Raw genomic sequence first — 18,890 nt, forward strand, 5'->3', positions numbered from 1 at the left:
CCATAGGACTATCCTGCCAAAACTTCCAGAATTTCCATCTGTCCCCTATCTGTGTTTTCTCTATCTACAACTGCAGAAAGACAACACTAAGCCTTGGTCAAACAGGATTTAAAGCAGTCTGCACATCTGCTGTCATCTAGAAATGCATCAAGACATGACTGAGGTAGCTGAGGGTGCCATGTTAATTGGTCATGCTTTGCCAAATGGCAATTTCCATTGCTGGCTGTTTTGGGCACATCTGCACAGCAGGTTAATTCAGATTACCAACATCTGGGCTTCAGTAGGCAGGAACAGCCCCACCACAGAGCTAGCACTGAACTGAACTCACTGAGTCATAAATCATGTATCCACTCACATAAAGCATCCGTGCATACACACAAGTTTTAGTCTTGCTCTTGGCAGATACATTATCATTATTTCTTAATAGACTGTATGAGAACCTTTGTTCTTTTGGAAGCACAGGCAGCACTGTGGGAGTGGCGAGATGACCTTATGAACACACACAGTAATGCTCTCAGCTTGCTCATCTGACTCCTGCAATACCCCGTTCTGTGCTTTCAGGTGGTCATTCTCTGGAATTCCTAAATAATTCTCTGTTATTTCCTAAATACATTTAAATTGTTATTTCCTAAATACGTTTCAATCCAAGAACAATTTTTAAATACCTTACATAGAAGCAGTAACAAATGTTCATGTTCTTCCTCTGAATTGTGACTCCCTAATTGTGCTTCCTCAACTGCAGCCTTGTAGAACAGAATGTGCAGAATAGTTGCAGATTTGGTACCTAATTAAAGTCTGTGCTTATTGTGAATATTCATAATTTCAGGAAATTGCTAATGATTCTTCCATGCTGAACAACCCAAATTACTAGTTTTGAAAAATACCTCCTTTCCTGTATCTGTTTCCAGTTTATAACCGTTAACTCAGGACTAAACTTTCTCATATAACAGAAAATTACAAAATATGTACTGGGTAATGTTTGGGTAGTGAATTGATAAGGATGTTTTTCATTAACGGCCGTCTAACTTGTGATATCTGATCTTGTACAATTAATACATTCACACAGCAGGGTTAAATAGCATTATTAAATTGTGCCACCATATATTTGAACTTCTAAGAGTTTAACTCACAAGCTTGTGGCTAACGCTACCACTAAAAAAGAGCCTCCAGTTCTTAAAAAAAGGAGAAAGTGCCGCATATACAATTCAACACTTGCAGAAAATAACAAGCACCCAAAAGCTTAAAGTTACAACCTGCCTCCTCCCCTCAGCAAGTAGAAGAGCTTTAAACTCTGCTAGTTTCTGTTAAACTAGCAGAATAGAAACATAGAGGGGTTTAGGGTGAAAACAGAAGAAGCTGAAGTGCTGTTTAAAATGTCTAGAATGAGATAATAATAAATTTAAGAGAACACAAAGGAAAGCATTAAGGCTTAATGATAAAGCTGCAAGTACTGGAAATGAAATGGGCAAGGGCTTGATTTGAAAACAGGGAAAGCGATTATTTTGACGTGAGTTTTGAACAATAGAGAATTTTCAGAAATAAATATCTGTTTTCCAGAAGACTGTTGTCTCCTACGTAGAGTGCACGATGTCCTTTAAACGAATCCCTTTTTTATTGTTTGTTTTTTAGAGCAGAGCTGCTGTGCCCAGTTGCGATCTCCTGGGCCCGGCTCCCACAGCGCCGGGCGATCGCGACGCCCGCGGCTCCCACAGCGCGCACGTGCGCCCGGGGCACGTGAGCCCGTCCGGCTACTTGGTCTCCACAGCGACTCTACTTTGTTACTCCCACCCAACAACTTTGTGTTGCCCCTTTCTTTCCGCCGGGGCCCGCGCGGGGACGGCGGCCGCTCTGCCGAGGCAGCCGGGGCCGGGGCGCTGCCCGGGGCGTCCCGCACCGGAGCAGGGCGCTGGGAGCTGGGGAAATTCCCTGCTGGGGCCGGCGGTGGGAAGGGGACACTTCCACCTTCTGAGGTAACGGCGAGCTGCTGACACAAGCCCGGGAACGCCGCGCCCGCGGGAGAGGCCCGTTCCAGCCCCCGCGCCCCGCGACTCCATGTCGGGAAGGCGCGGGACGAGAACGGTCCCGCCATGGAGGCGGAGTGACGCGTGCGCTGCGACCGCCCCGCCGCTGGGAAGTGCGGCCGCCCGCGCTCGCCGTACAGTGCGGGCCGTACCAAACCCCGCTGCTCCGGCGGGGGAGGGTGCGATCGGAAAGTGACGGAGCGCCTGGACCCGTCGGCCCCAGCTCATCCTGCGGCCGGCGGGGAGAGCCCGGCGGGGAGAACGCGGGGGTGGCGGCTCCGCGGGTGAGGCGGCGGCGCGGCGGCGACAGCACCGAGCGGGTCCGCGGGGCCGCGCCCCGACCCCGGCAGTGGCGGCGCCGGTGGAGGGGCGGGGCGCGAGCGGCTTTGGGTAATGGCAGCGCTGTGAGGACGGAACGGGGCAGCGACCGCGGCCGAGGGCAGGAGCGAGGGAGGCCGGGCGGGGGTCGCTGACTCGGGCCCCGGGCCGCCAGGTAACGCCCTCGCCCGGCCCGGCCCGGCCCGGCCTGTCCGCAGCGCTGAGGAGAGGGAGCGCGGCGCTCGCGGGGAGGTGGCGGTCTCGACCCCGCCGGGTGTGCGCGGGGGCGATCGGGCCCTGCCCCCGTCCGGCCCCGGGGCCGCCGCTGGCCCCCGCCCCGGCCCCCATCCCCGGCCGTGCCTGAGCGGCAGCGCCCGCCCGCCCGCCGCGTCCTGCCCCGGGTCCTGCCCTTGCCCCGCGGCCAGGGCGCGGTGCGGCCTCTCCGGCGGGGCCGCTCGTTATCCGCTGGCTGCGCCCTCCGCCAGTTTCGCTTTTGTTTTGGTGGAGGGAGAAGGTGGGAGCGGGCACCGGGCGGGGGCGGGCGGCACCGGTCACCTGTTTGACGCCAGTGCTCCTGCCTGTGGCTGCGCACCCGCCACGGGCTTGTGATGCTGCCGATCGAGGGGGTTAAATAGTTTGGAAATTTGGGGCGTTCTTTGATACTGGACAGAATACTATGTTTATTTGTGTGAACAAATATGTGCAGGATGACAGTGGTGTGTTTTAAAGAATGAGGCGATGGAAGCAGCATCCTTTCATTATCATGCCGAGTAAATATGTTTCAATATTATCTCTTTACCTTAGGGCTTATCAAACAGGTATGGCTTCCCATGCTCTAATAGTCTAAACCTTAGGGTAGATATTCTGCCCTCCTATAGTTCTTACCATGATCAATACAAGACATTTAATCGAAGTTGGTGAGCTTGTGCATTGCTGATAATGGAGCACAGCATACTCCAAAAACCCAGTGTCTTACAGTAAAAGTTGCACCATACTTGTTAAAATGTCTGTAAAACACATTTAAATTTATATTTCCATGAAAGTTGTAGGAGTATGCCTAGTAACAGTTATCTTAAACTATTTAACTCCAGACAACTTGGATGATCATGTGGATGCTTTACACTATATTAGGTTTTAATCATCCTGAACACGGTGATACTGATTAATGACATTGGGATATACTGTGGGGAGGACTTTTTCTTCTCCCTTCCTTCTTCCCCTCGGTTTTGCTTGTCTTTGAAGAAAGGGCTCTTTTACCTTGGGTGTACCTCGTGTGTTTCCAAGACAGCAACTTCTAATGTAGCACAAGTACAGCTTTGTTACCACAAGCACTTATTATGATTGTTAATGGTTTTTGTGGACCATGATTATTTTTCTTGGTGCCAGCTGGAAATGCTCTCATGTTTCCCATAAGAGGGGTATTAGGGCTTTTTGAAGATTACCAATTCCCCCTCTCCCATCCTGGAAGTGAACTGTTGTCTGCCTCTGCTAAGGTCACATTTCTGTGAACCAGTGTGTTTTTCAGCTTACTTTCTTTGGTGGGTCTTTGCTTTGTCAGTTCTCACTGATTTTTCTGTGTAAGCTCCTGCCGACATGTCTGGATTGAATTGATAACCATGTTACAAATATCACGACATTTACAGCAGTTGAGGAGCTTAGTTAGTTAGAGGGGTGGGTTGTATGCCTGCATGCTAAAAGTTGCATCTGATTTTACTGCTTTTTTCTTAAACTGAGAAGTGGTGTATCCTGTGAGAGATGGTAGTGGTTAAGGTAGTAAGCTGGTCGCTAAATAGTTTTTTAGCATGACATTTGATTCTTTCCCTTAGTGAGGTCTGCCCCTGTGCTCAAAGTCTGTCACTAGCTTTCTACTTTCCCTTCTGACCTTGAAATTTGGGAAAGACAAGAGTCAGTTATCCATCTGTTTGAAATAGAAACAGAAGTATTCTTTCCACTTTTTATTGTAGTCTTACAATGTCGTGTTTCTGAGCAGGAGCTAGGCTTGCTTTGTGCATGGAATGTCACACATCAGGTCCTCTCTGGATTAGTGGAAATAAGGCCTTCACAGTTGTCTTTTTAAAATCACCTTACTTTTCCCCATAGTTTTATTTAGATAAGTTAATGTTGATTGGGTGGTTTTTTGGTTTTTGTTTTTTTTTTTTTTTTTTGCAATAAATTTGCTGGTTTTGATAGGATATTACTAGCAAAGCTTCTGTGTCTTCAAGGCATGTCTTACTTGAAAGATGTCACTGTCCTACTGCACAGTGCAGTAAGCTGTGCACAAGCTCTGCATATTGCCCTGTGTTTTCTTTTTCACATCCCAATCAAAGCTTTCGGGTTTTGTGGCTTTTCAAATGTAACACCAAAAATGTCTCATGAAAGCCTGAGGTGAACATAGGCTACAAACTGACAGTGGGAATTTCAGATACTCTGGTAACAGTTTAGTTTGTTCTTACCCAAATTTTCTTAGATACAGTTGAAACAGTCTTGGGATAAAAGTCAACAAATCAAAATTTACAGGAAAGTTGTTTTCTTCATGTGATACTTAAATGAATAGTTTGGTGAGATAATGAACTTCACTAAGCATGATGCTCTTAGATTAGTTGGTGTTATGTTATAGGCTAGACATGCCTATGGAACATTAATGTTCCATTCCAAGGCATTAAAAATGAGGGATTGTAGCTTCATTTTGGAGGGGGGTGGGTGTTCTTTGTGTCATTGTATCATAGTGGTGCAACTGTGTACAAAGTTTAAATTGAAATATTCAAAGGAAGTGTATCTTTTTTTAATGATTGTGCAATGTTGTCTGACATGTTTAATTCTTCTACAGATTAACACTAAAGCCCCACAATGTCCTTGAAACCACGAGTAGTTGACTTTGATGAAACATGGAACAAACTTCTAACAACGATTAAAGCTGTGGTGATGTTGGATTATGTTGAAAGAGCAACGTGGAACGATCGCTTCTCGTATCCTTGAAGTGAAAAATCTGACTTAATGTGTTTGTGTGATGTGTTTAGCCCAGAGTAAACCTGTGTTATGTAACAGTGATCTTGAGCAGCTTGTTGTTAGGCTGCACCTGTTATTAGGACTGTGAATAAGTTGAAAGGGATGGGAAATTCTGTATATTTGGGAAGTAATCTATGCGAAAATCACCATGCTGATAAAAAGTAAACTTGTCTCAGTTTTAGTCACTTTTGGAAGCTCTAATACTTAGTTTATGCTAAAGCTGTTCTTACAGGTATTGAGTGTCCCTTATTCTGACAATGAGGTTTTCTTGTATGTTTAAGTGTTTGCGTGTGGCCAGGGAAATACCCAAGACAGAGAGCACATCTTTAAATTTGGGATGTGGGGGATGATGAGGATGTTCTGTGTAAAGATTTCTCTTTGCATTTCTAACTGTACTGATAACTACCATACTGGACACTTCCACAGCAAGGATTTATTAAAAAGCCTTCTTCCTTTCCCTCCACTGTTACTGCCTTATTACTCATGACAGTTAAGCTATATTTAAGAATAGCTACTCTTTCTGCATTCATATGGTGTTGCTGTTCAAGTCACAGCTGTACATACGTTGTTGTAGTGGAAAGGTGTGTGTTTTACACGTAATATTTTGCAAGATTTAAGTTTCAGTGAACTTCTTTTGAAAGAAGTATAATGTTTCTAACAAGTTATACTGTGCCTTGTGTCTATATATTCATTAGCCATTACATCGTGGTGAATAATTAGAGAATTTTAGGAGGCTTTACTCCTCTTCTGCAGGGATTGGTCACAGTTTGGTTTAATTGCAAGGGAGAAGAATAGTTTAGATTTATTTATTGATTTGTTAATTCTTGTGGGTGAAAAAAGAAGCACCTGAGAAGATCCTTAGACATAAGTTTTTACAAGATAAGCTTATTCTGTGGGCAGGGGCTTGACTCCAAAGTCTCATCTCATCCTGAACATGTTAACTATTTCTCAGAATTGCTTTCTCATATCCCTGTGTTTTGAACATGTGCATGTGTATATGTACACAGCTCCTAGTTCTTGGGATGTTTTGTGGTGTAATAATCTTAAAGAACTCTTTCATTTAAAAACTTTGTAATTAATTTCTGGGAGCATGACCTGCCACCTTGTACTGAATTAAAGTTCAAGTGACTCCAGAATTTTAAAAAAATTTGAACTAATTAGGTGGGTACTTACATGCTGAGAAGTTGTTTTGCAGTCATTCTTGCTAAGCAGTTTTTTAGGATTACAAAATTCAGTCTTTATCAAGGGGTTAAATTCTGCAGCTTAAAACTTTAAACATTTAAACAAGGGTATCTAAAATAGATTTGAATATAAAATAAGAATTGTTGCAGGAGATGTTGTGTTGATTCCTTGTCACACTGTTTTGCTTACAACTTCTTATGTGGAGACCTTGCACACGAGTTTGCTGTTGATCCTCTTTTGGGATTTAGTCCAGTTGATTGAACATCAGAAAAGGATTGCTTATGAATAGCAGACTTAGGAAGCAGTCTTGGAATAATCATTTGGCATGTAACTCTTAAGACCTTACTTAGTATCATCTCTTAATTACTTTCCTTGGAAAGTGGCACTATTAGTGCCTGGTTTGGCACAGGCAGGAGCCTTTTGGCTTTTTGTCTGTGGCTGAATGGCCCAAGGAGTTTGTGCAACTTCCAGCTTGAGTGTTGGTTGTTCGCTATTTCTGCTTTCTATAACCAAATTTTGTGTTTTAACACAAGCTGCTCAATGAGTGCTCAACAACTTGGTGGAACTGGTAGTTCTATACAGCTGGAATAAAAGCTTTTTCCAGGCTTTACACATAAAGATTTTAAGAATATTTTAAAAAATGGCATTTAAAAATACGTCATCTTGTTTCTTGTTAACTTTTAATTCTCTCTTAAATTCATTTTAATTGTAGTTGTGTTTCTAAACATCTACAGCAATTCTGAAGGAAATGTTGTATTAACTCTTTCTTATTGCTTGAATCAGCACAATAGAAAGATGGCAAATTATTTCAATAAAACCCATTAATTATTTCAATAAAACCCATACAGGTTATTTCATTGATTATAGTATCAGTTGATCTTTGTACTGTATAGTCAACACAGTGATGTGGAAGCAAAGGATAAGATACAGCAAGCAATCACTGTTTCAATCTGCATCAGTGTATTCTAAGAATTGTTAGCTTTCCCTTGTGCTGTTTGGGGCAGCTGAGATCCAGTGGAGTGTGGAAGCTGACAGTATTTTAGGGATGACAGGCTTGTACTGCACATATTCCACTTCTAGAACTAATTTTTGCCCCACTAGTTCCCCAGAACTTGTTTGTTTTGAGCATAGTGTTTCCTTTGTAACTTATGGTAATTTTGTTGTTAAACATGGCTTATCTTTAAATAAACATTTTACCTCATACTTGAAATGCTAGAATGGCAATGAGCTGGGAACCACAATGGTGTAAGAGTTAAAATCTTCTGGAAAAGATCACCTGAAAGACCATGTGTCACTTTATTTAAAATGTGAGTCATCCTGATCCACCTTTGACCTTCAGATTTCCTTTTAATATTCTCTGCAGAAAGAAATGTGTATGAACTTGTTTCATTGTGTGGTAAATGAGTGACAGTTATGTCTCTGTTTGAGGTGGTGTTGGGAATACATTGTATCACTTTCAAGACTGCTCAGCAGGCACCGGAGTGCTTTTTAAGTTGAGGCTTGCTTGGAGGGGTAGGTAGTTTCTCTGTGCTTTGGTAACTGCCTTTTAACTAGAACTTTTTTGAACAGGTAGAACATCAAACTCTTCCTGTTGTTGTCTTGGGATTTCTACCCAATAAGTTAACATAAGATCACCAGTACCCCGAGACAGCTGTACTTCAAACAGAATTATTTTAAAAGTACGCAGCATGGCCATCTGCTTTTTTTCACCATTTTTTCTCCAAATTTGTTCTCCCTCCTCTGATGAATTGTTTTTTTAAGGACCCTATGATGAACAAGAAACTTAAACATTTATCTTTAAAAACAACTGGTTGAGAAGGAAGAGTAAATAGAGTTCGTATGGTTGTGGTTCTTTCTCAGTCCTGAAATTCTCTACAAATTTTGGTTCTGTTACAGAAAATTGATGAATAGAAATTTCCCCAAAGCTCTACAGTGGTTGCCTAGAGAAGTCTTAACTAGGTGCTTTTTTTTTTAACTCCAAGGACAATATTTGTGAGTTTTTATAGCCCTGGCTATAGTATTTTCTTGTTGATAGTAATTTTGTTGTTGTTCCTTCTTAGTTTGGAAGTGCTTCAGCTTCCCATTGCTGGGTAATACCTCTCAAATAGCAACTACCAAAGCACTCAAGGGTCACAGAAGGGTTTTGATGTTCTTGTTCTCAATAAGAGTGAAGGCCCCTAGGCAGCACTTTGGCTGCAGCTTCCTCTGGCCTTTCTCACCCTGCAAAACTGCATGCTGAACTGGAAGCACAGATGGCTTCCACCATTAGAGATAAATTATTGAACAGTAAAGGCTTCTTCCTGTTGTTCTATTGGACAGCAGCACAGGAAAAATGTGCTTTAAGTTTATGGAGTGAAATACCAGTGATGATCAGTGAGATTTTTTTAAGAGATTTTTTTGTTGTTGTTGTTAAGAGAGTCACAACACTTTGAATATGACACTGAAATTTGGATTCTGGACTCAGAGATAAAATGCATAAAGAAACAAGTACAAATTGAGCAAGAAAGAACAGTTTTGCTTCAGCTAGATATATTCCAGTCTCATGATAGCTTTGTTTTGTATAATTCTAGAGAAACTTGATATCCAGCAAGTAGTATTTGATTTACATAGGAGGGTAGGTGCCTGCTCTAGTGCTTCTGTGATGAAGCTCTTAGTTTGTGCATCTGCTGATATTAAGCACAGTGGCAAATGTCAAGAAAGAGTACTAAATTCAGCTTTCTTCATTTGTAAGGAAATTTGTTCTCTAGGATAAGGAAAGGCATGTTTGGAAGATGTGCATTTTCATGAAGGAGTAGAGGTAGCATTTTCATTCTTAATTAGGATTATTAAAACTAAGAAACTTGTTCACAGGATAAAATCAGAGATATTTGTTTGGTGCTTTCATCAAATAAACTGTAATTGCTATATTCTTGTGCTGCTGTGGTGAAGACTGCCTCTTTCCTCTAAATTTGTAAGCTGTTCTTGTTGTAGAGATCTGTAGGTTGTGGTGATTCAGGTAGTGTAGTTGTGGATCAAAAGAGAAACAAGTCATATCCCCTTTGCTTGTGAGCAAATTATTAAGATTTCTAATTCTGAGTTTAATTTCTCAAAAATACCTTTGCATAATGAAGAGACTTGTGGCTTGAATTCTATTTAGGATGCATTTGACTACTCACCATCCTTATCCTGAGAAAATTTGTTGAGGAGGGGAAGGTGTGAAAACCAATTATTCTTTACAATCTCTTTAATAGAATATTTCATTCTTCACTGTTTAAATTTGTTTTGATATTTTATTGGTCATTACTTTGCACGCTGGTGTAGTGCAATGGTAGCTACTGTTACAAAGCAGGGGATGTTGCCCATTGTGTTTCACAGTGTTTTCATTTAACACGTTTTGCTTTTCTGAGGAGAATTCTAGCAAAGATGATCTATATGAGTGAAATAATGTACTCTAATTTAGATTCTGGTTAGGGTTGCAGATTCCAGTTGCCAGATCAAGGGTTTTTTCCCTAATTAGTTCTCCTACATCAGAATCTTCTTTGTTTTGAGTAGTAATTCTATATAAAGAATGAAATGTGCATTTGGACAGGCTGTGTGATGAGAACTTGACACTGTTCTGTAGATTAGCAGGTGACTCTTCAACTGTCTGTCTTCTACCTCCTTTCACACAGGCATGTGCTTTTTAGGGTAAGCTAGAGGAAAGATCTTGTGTCTTCTCTTGATTGAAGTGATATACTAAATTATTGATTTCTACCATGGCTGGCTTTATAAAGTGCCTAGGCTTAGTGCTTAAGCCATGTTTTAAAGTAATTTTTGCAGAATTAGTTTATTTCCCACAGTTGTTTATGTGAAGCTTGACCTAATCCTTGCTTGACTTTTCTGAAAGCAAAGTTCTCAGTCATAATTTCTCTTCCTCAAATTACTCTTAAAACTTGATAAAAACCAAAAATGTAGCTCTGCAAGGTAGTTTAGGGACAAAACCATCTTAAGGGTGGCTTAGCAGGTTGCTGCTGTCTGTTTAAATTATCAAGCACAACTGTTTTTTGTGGCTGTGATCTAAACAGGATTACTGAAATTATAATAATGATTAAAAAGAATACAGACTTTGTTTTATCCACACCACCATTGTGATTATTTAATTTTCAGTGTCCCCTGAAATTGTTTTGCCTGTGGAGGTGAGGGCAAAATGCAGGGACAGTAAGTTATTTTGGACTCCAGGAAGGAAAACTTGAAGTCAGCTTCACTGTGTGTTTGCTCTGCTCTGTCCTTGACTAATCATGTTCTTAATCTAATTAGTGCTTCTTTCCATTATATGAGAAGAGTTTCAGTTCATGTTGGCTGCAAATGCAGAAGAATGGTGCATGAAAGCTGCTTTTCACCTTGAGATTATTGTATATTATACATGGCAAATAAAGGGTAGAAGCCACATCAGTATGGGGCTATCAGAAGTTTCAAGATCTTGGCTCTAGCATTGCCTCAGCATTCACTATTTACAATTTAATATTGATGCTGTAAACTTGGATTTTGCACAAGCCAATACTTACAATAATTTCAGAAAATTATTCATTTTATTTTTTTTGCTTGATGTAAAAAAACCTCAAAACCTAAACTACATGTGTGGAGAAGAAAGGGTTCTCTAAATCATAAACTTTGTTGTCATGTTTTCACACTTTATTACAAACCTTGACTTTGAGCCCAGAGACATTTATGCTTTGTGTGTGGCCTATCCTGAACCTCTTGGAGAGAGACTTTATACTGAGACTAAAATTTTTTTGGAGAATCATGTACGCCATTTGCACAAGGTAACCTGTACAGTTCCTGGTGTCCATGTAGGTGTTCTTCATCCTTTTTCTGACTTTTTGTAGGTCATTATGAGACTAAATCACAGATGACAGAGTTGCAGAGATACACTGTTTGTATATATGAAATATGTAACACATGTCACAGCATGTACACAAATGTAGGCAGGTATTATAGATACCTATTGATATAAAACACAAAGAAATAATTTTCTTTCTAAGCCAACAGTTATTGTTTATGCAATATATTCATTGGCTTGAAAAGCAAGTTCTTTCTTTTACATTGAATGCTTATAATCAAACAAGTTAGAGAAATATCTTCATTTTGCAAATGTTCAGTAGTTTGTCATTAGCCTTCTGTTTCAACAGAAATGTATCTGCTCTAGTGTCTTGGAAACTGATTGTGTATACTCTTAAAAAATAAACAAAAACCTTCTGAAATATGTGAGACATTATACAAACACTTGGGAGGAGAGGAAATAATGGCAAATTATTTATTATGACAACAATATTTGTATGTCTGTATAGCTGTGAGTTACCTTCTGTTTCATCAGCTAAGACAGCAAATTTCATTAGAATTATGATTCATCATGTTTAGTAGATAGGACAGATGAATGGTGCCTCCATCTATATCAGTAAAAAGAGAAGTAGATTTAAAAAGGTGCTTATCAGTGTCTTTAGTGTCTTTATAGGGGGTAAAGTATTGCAAATTCTGCAGAGTGCTGCTAAATGGCCTCATGCTTAGGTACTGAGTATTTGACAAGATAGACTGGGTGTCTTAATGGGCAGTTCCACTGGTTACAGAGAGGATAATTCTGGCACTCTTATAGACTAAATCAATTCACTAAACTAGCAGAGAACTCTGCCAAATAATTTCTTCCTCATTTATTTAGTGAGCTGAATGAGCTCACTTAGGATAATCAGGCAGGTGCCAGCAGAGTGGAAGTTTTGAGAAGTAGCAGAAAGCATACATCAGGTTTTTAAATTGACTATCCACTGCTTGTCTCTGAGATAGTGTGGAAAACCTTTGCAAAATGCATACAGCAGAGGAAAGCATTCTCAATTCTGTTTTATCTGCCAGCTTTCTTATTTCATAATTTTTTTACCCTTTTTTGCATTTTTTGCATGGGCTTCTTTGCTTCTTGAGCCACATTTTAAAATTATAAATTCTAGAGAGAATTAAAGTTGAATTCCTAGGATCTTATCCCCCCTCACCAATCATACACGTTAGTTTAAATTGTTGAACTTCTCTGAATTATGAATATATTTTGAGAAGTTCAGTAGCTTTTTAGATGATGATTTGCTTAAATTTCAAAAGATTTGGGCCTAGATTTGAAAAACTTTAATGTTTTTTTTTTTTCATTTACCTGTATCTGTGCTGTGTTAAACTTGTTTTATTCTGTGATTCTTGGTAAGTGTGAGGACTTGTCTATGCAGTAAGACATAGTGGTTTTAAATGGTTATAGTCAATTCTTCCAGTGTGCAGTGCCTGTAGCCTGATCTGTGTCAGTGAGAGAATGATTCTGTGAGTTATCCCACCAGTTTGATGTGAGAATATGAACCAGGCTTATTCAAGCAGGTACTTCTGAAAAGATCAATAGAAAATAATTCAGTAGACAGATTGCTGTTTTTAAATGCAAAATAAAGCAAGTCCAGGTGTTCTAGCTGGCTTACCAAAACTTGGTAATATTAAGATGTGTTATTTTGGTCATTGCCACAATTCTGAATATGCAAATACTATTCCAAAATTATAATGCCATGATAACTTCCTAAGTATGTGTGCTATTTTCATACTAATTCTGGTGTGTGGGGTGTGTGTACCTTCACAGAGAGTTCTGGAAGCTGAAGAACAAGTACTGGTTATGTATCACAGATACTGGGAAGAGTATAGCAAAGGGGCAGACTATATGGACTGTTTATACAGGTAAGCTTTGCAAAAGAGTTGTTAAACCTTTGATATTAACACGAAATTTAACATGATCTGCAGGTTAAGTTGAAGAGTGTTGAGAGAGCAATAGATGAATATGCCTCAGGTTAATTTTGGAGAGAATATAGTTATGGTAGCAGAACATGAGCAAAAAGGAATAATGCATCAACAGGTAAGTATCCAAGATGGTTCCTAAAGTTCTTTCATTGCTAATTTATTCTGCTTGATGTTGCAGTGCCAAATGTGTTGGTGCTAATCAATCCTGCAGTGTATAAGCTCATAATCCTGGGAGTTCTACAAGGATGGCAATGTACTGCAGTTTGCAGTTGAACCAGCATGGTTTGAGTCAAAGCTTTAGAATATTTTACTTTTTATGAATCAGCTGGAGTTCTTTTCTTATTGCATGCCTGCTCTGAAAAAAGTACCATAATTTAGTTGACTCTGTTGTATCCCAGGTTCTAGTTTGTATAATTCTTCCTGCAATGAAAACTGATTATTGTCTACAGGTGGTAATCCGAAAGTTATTTTCAAATAGATTCCCTTAAAATTGAATTAGGCTTGCATCTCTGCTTCTAACCTGGTAGGCAATATTTGAAACACTGCTCAAATGTGAGACACTTTTGAGCAAAATTCCTTAAATGTGAGATCGATCATGTAATTGGCAAATGAATTGAATCTTTTCTTCAGTGTTGATTTTGGTTTGGTTTATTTTACCTATCCTCCTTGGTGCATTTTGCTAGGAAAACAAATCTGGATTCAGTTTGAAAATGAAAATCCCACATGTGCTTGACTAAACCAAGGTGATAAAACTGATGGAATAAGGAACACTGAAAGAAACTTCTTCAGATAAATAAATAATAATAAATAAATAAATAATAGATAAAACCATTGCTGGATATTAGGCCTTACCAGTGTCTTGGTGCTGTAACTGGTTTCACAGGTACTTTAAAAAAAAATCCAGCCTGTGTACTTTATTTCAAGTGATTGGGAAAGTTTCCTTATCCAGTAAATTGAAATTAGGTCATTAAAAAAAAAAAACAAACCAACAAAAAAAACCAAAACCCACCCCAACTGTTACAATTTTTCATAATAAAATCCTGAAAACTAAACACACGTGGTGCAGCTTTTGCTCTGTTCTATTTTGTCTTTAAAATATAAATATAATACCAGCATATCATGATATAGCAATTTTTAGTTTTACATGCTACTCTGTATGTACTGATGCAAGAGAGAGTAAGTGAGGGGAGTGCAGGACTTTGCTTCTTAGCAAGTTTAATGAGAAAAAGCAGATTGGCAGCTGTTGGCTTTGTTCACATGGGAGAATATGAGAAAATGCCACCAAGCATCCTGCTTAAGGCTGGTGTTTGAGGTGTTCCTAATGTCCTCACAGGTTTTGTATGACCTGGAGGCCTGGAGCCTTCTAGAGAAATCTGCATTTACAGTTCATGGTTGGTGTCCATGGTAGCACAAGTTACAGTAAGAGTCTGAAGGTGGCTGCTGTACTCCAATTTTTCATCACTGCACTATGACAAGTGTTCCTTCTTTGGACTCTGTGGTGTCCTAAATTCTTTCAAGTTCACAGGATTTCACAGTGTGTTCCTCCTCCTCTCCTTTGCTTGGCTTTTGCCTTCATGTCAAGAGTGTTCAGACATCTCTGGTCTGGTGCAGCCTCTGAAGCCTGAATCTCTCAAAGTGCTTCAGTAATCTGGTTCTTTTCCATGCCTGAAACTGAGCATCTCAAAACTCCTGGTTAGATTAGAAATTCAAAAAACCTTCTCAGTTGCCTTATTTAAACATTTTTAATATAAGAAATATTGTAAGTGTAGTTGGGAAATACATTCTAATTTTTTTCCCAGTTATCTGAGAAAGGAAAGAATGGTTCCATTTTAAAATGTTACAATATTTGTTCTGTGGGAATACTGAGAGTCAAGAGGGATGTTTTAGCAGGTCTTGCATGGAATCCATTCTGTGTTCTTTATAAAAACTATGCATACAGTAGTAAATACTGAATTTTGAAATACCATTTATAGCATTTGTTCTTTATAGCTGTTACTTAAAATAATTTCTGAAAATTCTTCTCTTTAAAATTTGTAACCTGGCTGTTAGCTAGCTGCCATGACCTGAGTAAGGGATCATAACAGACAAAAGTTTGCCCTGTTAAAATGAGCAGTACTTCTGCATTTCAGTTTGAGAGAAACACAGAGCAATAAACAGTACAGGTAGAAGGAAATACTTTTAACTTTTAGTTGTTATTTTGCACATATATGTATGTATATGGAACACATGTATGTATGTATGTATGTATGTATGTATAAGCAGCGCATGTTGAAAGATTGGATTCTTACACAAGTATATTGCTCACCAAGAAAATGCTGACAGTGATATTTCAGGTTCCTGTTTGATCTCTGTTACCAACACTATTGTTTTAATATGATGGAAATTCTTTCAATGTCATTTGTATTGTAACATTTTTCTACGAATAGCAATGGCATTGGTTTAAGGAGGTTATATATTTTGTGATGGGAAACACATTCCACAATTCTGAACTTAATTTAAAAAGCCTTTTATTTGTGCCTGTTTTGATGAGGATATCCTTATTTCTATAGGTACCTCAACACACAGTTTATTAAGAAGAACAAATTGACTGAAGCTGATCTTCAGTATGGTTATGGAGGGGTGGATATGAATGAACCTTTGATGGAAATTGGAGAGGTAGGTGTCTCTGAAAGTGGGGTTGGCTATAAACAGTATTCAGAATGCTATGAGTTCAGCTTTGTCCTTGAAAATTTTCACTTTTTTATGTCACAGAAATATTGTAGATGTAAGCACTGTTCCCTTTGTAAAATGAGATTACAGTTTTGGTGTAGAAAAATAAGAGTGACCTGGCAGGGAAAAGAAACAAATATGAAAACGGTTGGAAAACTTGGATTTAAAATGTGATAATGGAAACACTTTGCAAATAAACTTCAGATTCTTAAGTGATACTGCTATCTAAAAAACATGTTGAAGAATTAGTATACTTTTGGTTTTGGAAGCCCTTGAAATATTAGTTTTTAGGCTTCTATTTCTTGATATGACAAAGTATAAAAGCTTTTTTTGACAATCTCAAGGCAGTAAAGTTAATATCTGTTCATGACTGGTGTAGGATTAGGTTTATAGCAGTCACTCCTTTGTCCTGAAAAGTAATGGAGACTTGAGTCCTATATTCATGTATTAAATTGCAGCACTGTTTTGGTGAATTCATTGCTCCATTTCTTGACCTACAAGGCACTTGGCAAGTTTGTCAAGTCTTTGTTTTGAAAGCATTTACTCTTTCATTATGGTTCCTGTAGGATTCTATCTTTTATTCTTTGGATTGTACAAGGGCTCTAGTAGAAGTCAAATTATTTGTTGTTCATCACTTCAGAATGGAAATTACTGTTTATGTATTACATTTTAGATGACTGAAATGATCTGGCCTTTATCTACCCAAGGGCAAACATGTTTATTTTATGTATTGTTCTCTTCAGTCTCAGCATGAAGTTACAGAAATAATGCCCAGTATTTTTAGAAGCAGAACTGCACTCTCTGTTCTGAAGTTTCTGTCTCAACATCACTCTTGTGTGGTAACAAAACTTTGGGAGCTTTTCAGTAATCTTAGACAAGTCCATTCTTGCCCAGTTCTTCTGAGGGGTGTAACGGTAGGTCTGTACATGAGAGCAGAGCTGTGTGTGTGAGGTGTGGGCACAGCTTCAAACAGTTCTTCTTCCCCCAAGTGTTCCAGACATTCAGTAATTGTACTAGGAAATATACAGGATGAGATAAGTTAATGAAAATAGTCTGCCACTGCTTGCAAGTGCTTGCTTTTTTCTTCTCTCTCTGTTATGAATGCATGGTGAAGGACACTGCTTTTCTGAGTTGAGCTCCTATCACTGATTTCAAACTCTTGAATTTTCAATGGCTCTGTGAGAGCCCTGAGTTTAAATACCTTTATTTAAGATGTGCCTTCTGGTTTTTTTGCCCCCAGAAATAGATTCTGGCAAAATGGAGAAAACTGCCATGTTGAGTACTGCCAGTCTAGTTGGAGAAGTAAGATCAGTCCCTATCCTCAAGTGGGAGAAACTGTCTTGAACTAATACATCCAAGTTGCTGGATTGATCTGTCTATAGTTTATTTGACAAGAAAATTCCAATAGGTGATTGACTTTGCTTCCCACTGGTAGCTCATATGTGAGAAGGACCATGCTAGACCACATTGCAGAATTGATCTACCTGAGGTTGTTTCTCTTCACCACATATTCATAAAATGTGTCAGTTCTTTTCCTTTTTTTTCCCCTCTTCCTTCTATCTCTCCAGAGCTGTTTTCTTTCAGCTGTACTGGATGAGTTCCTGTTGTCTTACAGAAACTTGCCTGTTCTCCAGCTACTCTCCTAAGACAACTTTGGTTTCAAAACATGATCTGTGTTTGGATTTATAAGCAAACCTTAACTTCTCCTTTAGCCTGCTTATGGTGCAGTTGTGTCAGGTTTACTTTCTGTATTGCAGTGTGGGTGCTGAATAGCTGTGATAGTTGGAGCAAGTTCATTTGTTTGCTTTTTAGAAAGGAAATTTATTTCACTGAGTGGATCAGATTAGCAGTTGATAGCTATGTGCCTGCTTTCAGTTAAGACATACCTTACTGATAGTTTAATTTTTAAATCTAATGACCTGTTAGTTGTTTCAAAGCTTTCTTAGAAGCAATATTCCCTCTGTCCTTACTGAACTGTGCAGTTTTATTTTTTCCCAGTCTGTTACTTCCTGGCAGGTGTTTTTGGAGGTCTCCTATGTGCAGTTATTCTCTGTATATAAGGGATCACATTATCCCTTTTGGGCTTTAAATCTGACTTTGGATTCAAGTGCAAAAGCTCATTTGAACTATTGCAACTGTGTTTTTTTAAATGGTGTCTCTTGGGAGCAATGGCTTCACCCATAAGAACTGATGAATTCTGGAATTGATTTGAATTCCATTTGAAGGTAAATGTTAGCTTGCCAGTGACTTTGCTTAAGATGTAGGCATCTTAGTTTGGAGGTGTTCTTTGTGTGTTGGTGAAGGTATTCTGTGTCTTTGACTGTCACCTCTGACAGGTTGGCCAAGAGAAATTCCCTTTTGTCAGCTGAGGCTTATTTTGCAATCATTGTTAGAACTACTGGTGTTTGTACACATTCACACACTTTGGTTAGAAGGGTATGTTACTTACCTATTACTGTGCAGAGGTTTTGTTTATGTGTAGTCTCAAAATCTGCCCTTGTAACCAACTTGCTTGGAGTCTTTATATGCCTTTGCGAATCCTTGGAGTAGAACCAAGGAATTAATCAGTTCTATGAGATGTGTAGGAAGAATGCAGGAAGCCAACATTCACATACTGCCTGACTAGGGAAAGAAGAGCTTACATAACAACTGAATTTTTAAAATCCTGAATGGGGAATTTTGTCATCTTTGGTACTGCTCTGAGTTTGGTGTGGTGGTTTTTAGTTTTTTTTAAAAAATGTACTTTTTATTGATGTAAACTTGTGTTGTGTCCTGACAGCTAGCTCTTGATATGTGGAGAAAATTAATGATTGAGCCACTGCAGGCCATCCTTATTCGGATGCTCCTCCGAGAAATAAAAAAGTGAGTGATTGTTTCTTGCTTTAACATGAG

At 39.3% G+C, this 18,890-nt stretch overlaps 1 protein-coding gene across 3 annotated transcripts in view; it reads left to right on the plus strand.

Annotated features, from left to right (window-relative positions):
* The first annotated feature begins 2,285 nt into the window (after window positions 1–2,285).
* CUL2 (cullin 2) overlaps window positions 2,286–18,890 on the plus strand; it is a 42,942-nt gene continuing 26,337 nt past the window's right edge. Inside the window, exons 1-6 of one of the 3 annotated variants that reach the window (XM_054273925.1) lie at window positions 2,286–2,305; window positions 5,167–5,305; window positions 11,206–11,308; window positions 13,135–13,229; window positions 15,839–15,944; window positions 18,778–18,860. In XM_054273925.1, coding sequence (XP_054129900.1) covers window positions 5,187–5,305; window positions 11,206–11,308; window positions 13,135–13,229; window positions 15,839–15,944; window positions 18,778–18,860 — 506 coding nt within the window. In that variant the 5' untranslated portion in view covers window positions 2,286–2,305; window positions 5,167–5,186. The other 2 variants (XM_054273924.1, XM_054273923.1) reach the window with 2 other exon arrangements.

The sequence above is a fragment of the Melozone crissalis genome, unplaced genomic scaffold, assembly GCF_028551555.1.
Source record: "Melozone crissalis strain CALT ecotype California unplaced genomic scaffold, PUWL_Pcris_2 ptg000016l_1, whole genome shotgun sequence".
Lineage (NCBI taxonomy): Eukaryota > Metazoa > Chordata > Aves > Passeriformes > Passerellidae > Melozone > Melozone crissalis.